The following is a 7030-nucleotide window of genomic DNA, read 5'->3' as shown; positions in this document are numbered from 1 at the left end:
TCCACAAAAGTTCTTTTATCTTGAAAGTTTGGTTACAGTCAATCAAAACATTTTTGGCCAATCAGAATATCTGTTTCATTACTTGCTTTGAGTTTTAGCCAGTGCAAAGAAAACACCGTAAGTTTATCAACATTCAACTGCAATAATTCCTTTTTTCAATTTTTATTTTTCAACATCCAAAACCCAAAGTTCTTTTAGAACCATCCATTTCTCATCAATGAAAAGTAATATCTGTAACCTAATGGTTTCAAACTTTCTAAGCCAAAATGGAATACAGTATTAAATGTACTCATTTATAACAATAGTAGAAGGCACATATCAGTGTTTTTAAATGTTCATTTAGTAATCAAATATCAATTTTTTTCCCATGTTTTGTACAGGAAAACAGGTCATCAACTAATATTAAAGCTCTCATATTAAAAGACTTTCAACAGTTTGAAATAAATAACATTTTTTTCATCAACTCAAGCTGAGAACATACGGAACACTATAACAACTACAGTCAACAAAACAACAACACTCTGAATATAACTCAACAGTAAACAAAAACAACACTCCGAACATGGTCCCTTGAGGAATGAAGCTTGAAACTTGAAGGAGATTAAGATACTTGAGTTTTTTCTTCTGTAACTTTCTTCTTCAACTGCAACTTCTGTGAAAACAAACAGATGAAACTATAATGAGACGAAACTAATCAGACCGTTGACACAAGGAAAGCAAAGGACAGCAAAAGGCATTTTGTAATAATCAACATCTCTTCAACATTGCAACCACTCTTATCACTTGTCAAGTAATATTCCATCTGCGCCTGCTTATGGTGTGTATGTGTCTCAACTTCTCAGATTTTGTAGGGCTTGTGATTCCTACGCAGATTTTCAAGTGAGACACAGCTCATTGGCATCAAAATTACTGAGACAAGGATACGCAACAAAAAGACTCGTTAGGACTTTCAAAAAGTTCTATGGTAGATATGACGACATTGTGGCCAAATATGACACCTCGGTCACTCAAATGATTAGTGACAGCATTCCCGGCTTTGACTTATTACAGTGATTCATATCTTGTATCATTTCATACAATATTAAAACAATTTTGGGACCAATCCTGACGGGTGTAGCATGCTAGCAGACACCTGGTACCACCACTAACTATCAGTGGTTCAGGATGGTCCTACTTAAATTTGTAAATCATAATTGTCCCATGGACCTGGTAATATATTAACTTGAATGGAAATTATTATTGGACCAGTTTAATGTCATATTATAAATAGTATTGAGAACTTTCTGTAAAATGTGACAATTTTGGTAATATTAATCTTTAATATCTATGCAATTTTTGAATTTTTTGGTGCTGTGTTGTTGGTAAGTTGGAGCTCAAACACAACAAACTGGTTCAATTTTGAGCTTCTAAATTTGACATACAGTGCATGCTTTATAAGCTTGAAATAAAGTGTTATATGATTGAGTTTACCTCACATTTTCAAAACTTTCAGCATCAAATCAAATGTGCCCGTCACTGACAGTCAGAAAGCAGTTTTGGAAGCTTGGATTATGTCTCTCTCTCCAGGATGTTTTTTCCGCCCCAAACAATCTGAACTGTCTTCCAACCCGGAGGTCAGTGTATTCTTATAGCGTTACAATTTAATCGGTATTCTCTTCCGAAACTTGTTTCAAGTTTACCGTATCTTGCCTTCTGGGTCGCGTTTTTACAGCCCGATCCCGATGAACTTATGAAGGGAGGAAAATTTGATCAAATGAATTCATCACACTCGAAGACAAGCGTTCTGCGGTCAACGAAGGATTGCCGTCAAAACTCTCACACGCACAATTTGGCGGTAGTTTGCGGTCGGGAATCACCGTTATGGTACACGAAAAAAAAGGGTGTGACATGACGCTAATCAAAATGAAAAGAAAAATTGCTACAAAGTACTCAATTAAATCTTTCGATTTGGTCTATTTTTGAACATTATGCAACACTATACTTTTACAGCGTGCAAGTCAGGTGTTCTCAATTTTTGCGAGATTTTTGAGACAACGTTATTAGAAAATTAAATCGGGGCTTATATATATATAAAGCCGTTCCAATCCAGTATGACCCCTCCCCCACATTCTGGATTCTGGAAAGCGTTCTGCAATGTCTTTTATGTAGTAAACTTCAGAGACCAAACAGCAGAAAGAAAAAAGTTGGTTGCATGCATTGGAAGGTGATTTGTAATGTCTGAAACAAAGTCGTATTAATTTTCTAAGGTCAAAGAAAGGTTGATAAAAATTGCATTTTACCAAACTTACATTGGATGACCTGTGACTGTGCTGTGACATAAAACTGGAACCAAGTTTCTCCCATGGTAACGTACATCAAAAATAATAGTTAGTTATAGGTCCGCTTACCTGTTGTTTGGCCTTCATTCGCTTGTTTTGCCAGAAATTCTTTATTTGAGTTTCTGAAACGCCCAGGATCTTTGACAGTTCACGTCGTTCCTTCTTGTTGATGTAGCTCTTCTTGTCGAACTCTTCGTTCATGGTTTTGAGTTGTTTCTGGGTGAATTTGACCCGCATTCGCCTCCTGTAGTGAGTCGGGGAATTGGTACGCCTTTCTTGGTTTGAAGGTCGGACAATGACAGCGGACATCGGCGGCACAGAGCTTCGGAAGTCTTGCAGCGTATTAGCCTCAGGATGACGGTCACTGATTGCCTGGGATGTCAGAGGAAGTTGCTGATAGTTGATCGTTCTGCAGACATATGGTGAAGGATGAGACACGCGAGTACAATCCGCAACCACTGTAATGGCAGAGGTTTGAGTCAATGTTATTTATCGACAAGGTATCTTTTTAATAAGACGACATGCCGATTTCTGTTGAACAAGAAAAAAACCCTCTCTCTCTCTCTCTCTCTCTCTCTCTCTCTCTCTCTCTCCTCTCTCTCTCTCACTCTCTCTCTCTCTCTCTCTCAAATAAAATAATTTGCAGGTACGAGTCGTCTACGTTACCTGGCGTGGAGTGGAAGGCTTGGCTTGGCGGATGGAAAGCTGTTGTAGTTTGGGGTGGTATAATTATCTGTGTCGCTACGATTCGGGGGACGACAGCTGGCGATGATGTTGGTACCGGCGGCGAAGAGACGACTGCGTCGTACGAAACAGTGAACGGTATCTGATGATGGTCTCTGCGATAATGATTGCTGCAGTGCGTGTGTGAATCGTTTGGTGCGATAAGATCCTCGACTCGGTACCCCATCTTCTTTTTCGGCGAACTAGTGCAGCAGCTAGGCCAGACGTTTGACGGACACGTTCCGTATTTTGGCGCGCAACTCCATGACGGCACTAAAGGCATCGATGGCACAGCGTAGCTCTCGTACAAACGTTGTGAACCATATTTCGCCGACTGAAAGCCAACTTTAGATGGCGAAGTCATTGTATCTTACAGAGTCGGAAGAAATCGTCGCAGTTGTCCTTTGATGAAACTAGCCCTGAGTACTGTTATCACTTGTGTTCCGAAAGTAACTTTGGCATAAAAGTTTCCGATTCAATCATTTAAGGTGTCTGGGGTCATCCCAAAGTGCTACCATAGAAACAAAGGGGTCCTCAATATACACAATAAACGCATTCCAAATTGAAGTGCTTTTCCTTCGTCAATCGCAAAGAGACATCATTAGGCCAGAAAATGCCGTCTACATTCAAATAAAATCGTACCAGTTTTTAGGATTGAGAGCATTTTCATGTCGTTACGACGTGTCCTTATCACGGCTCACCCAAAATGGAGTCGACGCGTCCAAGCGGTGGTACCCTGGAAACGAAAACTATACATTAATGATTGACACACGACTGGTTTCAAATTTCAGTCCCATTGAAGCGAACACACATTTTTTGGTCACATTTTATCTACATGTTACCTCATGACCAGAGTGGTGTGCACGCTGAGTGACACAAACAGAGTCTAGTATCTATTTAACAATTTGTGTCTGGCCAATCAGATAATTAAGACTCACGATGGCTTTCCAGACAAGGAAAAATAATATCACATTTTTAAATCGGTATTCATTCCCCGAACATACATCGTTATGTCGATAGTTTAGGTTATGCTAGTCAGCTTTATACATTCATGTAAATCTATTCAACGGTAGAATGCGCCTCGATGATAGATTGGACTCTCACTGACAAGTTCATACATTACTAGTGGGGTCATTTCAAGATGTAAAGGTTCAATGAAGTAGTTTTCATAACGCAACTTTTGTGAAAATCAAAATGCACTGAATTTCAAGTGCTGCGTCATAACTTTTCGATAAACTAGAACCAAACTTTGAGCCTCAATCCGATTATTCTTTATTTTTAAAGGCAAGATTCATTCAGTAAAGACTTTAAAATCATGATTTCGAGGCGTGCGTGTAAGTTTCAGGTAGCTTGCTTTGCATCACAAATGTCCCATGGACCTGGTAATGTATTACCTTGAATGGAAATGATTATTGGACCAGTTGAATGTCATATTTTTACTGAGTTCGATCACGTCTTTCGGCGGCTTTTCGATTTCAACAAAACTACAACACTTCCTTCCTCATAGCTGCAGTAATTGTAGCCCTGGCCTGGTGGGGCTGGGCTTTGCGGCTTGGGCTTGGCAGAAACCCAAGCCGTACTGCCCAGCCCCACCAGGGCTACAATTACTACAGCTACCTTCCTCATTGTGTATAGGACTAGTATCCAAGTTAAAGTTTGATTACCATACCCATTCAAATAATCTTTATCACCGAACCATGAGAAAATTCATTACAATTATTCAAAGGTTTCGTCTCATGTAGAATGTTTTCCTGTATAGACCAAACTGCAAAACTTGGGATATTATCCTGCCCTAGGCTTGGCATAAGGTGAAAGTTGATTACAAAGCAATTTGAATAAAGCGTGATACGTAAGCTTAGCTGTCGGCCCATAGTGTAGGCGTTAAGTCGTACAGGTAAAAATCAGCCCGTAAAAGGAGGAATCCCGTCTGAAAACACCACAGCTATAGACCCACAGCTACGCTACATCCTATCTGAAATCAATAACAAACTTTAATACATTAAAAAACTACAATATGCACTCATTGTAGCCCATAGACCATGTGATAAGTTTTGTCGCAGACTATAGCGGCGCAGAGGACTAATGCGAGCGAGCGCTAGCCGCCGACTGTAAAAAAGCATCTCTAATTTGGGCTTCTTCAACTTCACTTGCCGAATTATAATCGATGTCAGAGCAGTGAATCTCACTAGTGGATAGACTATACTACGCTGATCTAACCAAGACGTGCCGACCGAACGATTTGAACTATAGTGCCGAAGGTAGCTACCTGTGTCACCGTGTTTTGCCAAAACACTGACACATTATCAAATAACCAATCGTTGAACTTTTAATATTCAATAGGCCCACGGCTACAATTTCGGAGAAAAACTCTCGACGGTCAAGTAATTAAATTTCAGTCCGCAAAAAATTAAAACAATCCATTGAAAACTTCTCTTTAGAAAGAGTTGAGAATTTAATATCAGCCCGGGTTAGGTAATATCGCATACCAGGCCTTGAACCAGCCTTTGCGCTGTATTTGCGTCCTTGAGAGGCGAAGCAGGTTGCTTGAAACCGGCGGTGGCTCGCAGCTAGCGACTGCGCCGCTTGTGGCTGAAATCAAGTGCGAACGCGCAAGTTCGAGGTCTAGCATGCAAGACTAGGATCATCCCAGTTCATATGCTCAGCTGGCTAGTTACTGCACTTTTACTCGCCAAGACATCAGAAAGGAGCTACTCGCTCATTCGCCAGCGGTCATTGTATTAGCAACGCATGTTGTGATTGGCCATTTTGGCAAAATCTGACAGTGATCAAACGTCTGCTTGACTGTACAATATTATATACGGCAGCTGCTATATACTATATACTGGAGGGGTGTCTATAGAGTTGATAAAATTTCAATTGTTATTATTGCAGACACGTATATTTGATTTCCCTTTGCCTTATTTCTAGGCCATGTTAAAATAAAAAGTATTGTACATACAAATACGAAATGTGATGTAGTATATGCATTTTTCTTTTTGACAAAACTTTGTACCGGACACCGTGGACCAGAATTCTGTCCTCAGTATTTAACGTAACACAACTTGAATAACAATCACTTCAATATGATTTCCGATGTAATATACAACAATTCTATTTTCTGATCGGCTCCTTAAGGGGGCTCATTTGAAGCTCTTGGAGTAAGTAACTTTTCACCTTTGGTTTTTGGCAAGCGAAACTCTTTTTCCAATAGAGTTGATGTAGGCATGGCAGCTATTTTGAAATTCAAGGAATATCTGTTAATGTCAGGGAGTTTGTTTCTCTAGTACGAAAAATTTCCTGAGAAGATAAAATAGACGCTTTCTGTACTTGTCTGAGCCAGTGAATGGAGGAATGAAATGTGCCAGATCTCCTTTATAGATAAAAGACACGTTACTTTTTTGAATCGGATGTATCAATACATATCAATCCATGCACTTTAAAATGTAATCGAAAAATCGAAGCAAGCGATTAACTAGTTCTACATTGGGGTCAGATTAACCCCTTGAATGCTGTAATTTTCCCACCAAAATTTTAGTGCAACATTTTATCAATTTTTATGATTGCTGTAATTTTCTGACCAAAGGGACATTACATTTCATTGGCTACAGTTTTTTTATCAAAACTTTGGCAAAAATCTGGAAAAAAAAATCACTTAGGTATATTTATATGGGTGACAAAAATTGACTTTGGCGCTCAAAGGGTTAAATAGTTTAGTAAATGCCATTTGCCTAATTAGCTCCCATGTTGACCTGATTGAGTTCATACGTCTGTTGGTCCGTCTGGCTTTGAATACTATCTATCACATTCAATTGAAATGTGGCGTTCAGGTACATATGCTGAGTATGAAAGGAGTTGAGATGATGAGGCGTCATGAATAGCAATTTATGACGTATATATGTTATGATTTCGGATATTTTGCTGAATATCTTTGATTTGATCAAAATTAGTGAAAATATTTAGCACTCAATTCCAAACTGTATTACAAATTT

At 39.2% G+C, this 7030-nt stretch overlaps 1 protein-coding gene across 1 annotated transcript; it reads right to left on the bottom strand.

The window, feature by feature from the left end:
* Positions 1-413: 413 nt before the first annotated feature.
* Positions 414-3476, bottom strand: LOC139129234 (homeobox protein vent1-like). The gene is made up of 3 exons (XM_070694911.1): positions 2985-3476; positions 2388-2776; positions 414-652 (listed from the first exon to the last, which is right to left on the bottom strand). The coding sequence occupies exons 1-3, from the start codon at positions 3403-3405 to the stop codon at positions 602-604; spliced, it is 861 nt and encodes a 286-aa protein (XP_070551012.1). The 5' UTR covers positions 3406-3476; the 3' UTR covers positions 414-601.
* Positions 3477-7030: the final 3554 nt, after the last annotated feature.

The sequence above is a fragment of the Ptychodera flava genome, chromosome 1, assembly GCF_041260155.1.
Source record: "Ptychodera flava strain L36383 chromosome 1, AS_Pfla_20210202, whole genome shotgun sequence".
NCBI lineage: Eukaryota > Metazoa > Hemichordata > Enteropneusta > Ptychoderidae > Ptychodera > Ptychodera flava.
This window is presented reverse-complemented; position numbering and strand designations above follow the sequence as displayed.

Bases quoted from the DNA above. Each gene is read 5' to 3' on its own strand.
- LOC139129234 (XM_070694911.1), bottom strand. From the start codon at position 3,405: ATGACTTCGCCATCTAAAGTTGGCTTTCAGTCGGCGAAATATGGTTCA. The intron at 2,777-2,984 runs GTAACGTAGACG...CTGCCATTACAG, and splicing joins AGCCTTCCACTCCACGCCAG to TGGTTGCGGATTGTACTCGC. The intron at 653-2,387 runs GTAAGCGGACCT...TTGTTTTCACAG, and splicing joins GAATGAAGGCCAAACAACAG to AAGTTGCAGTTGAAGAAGAA.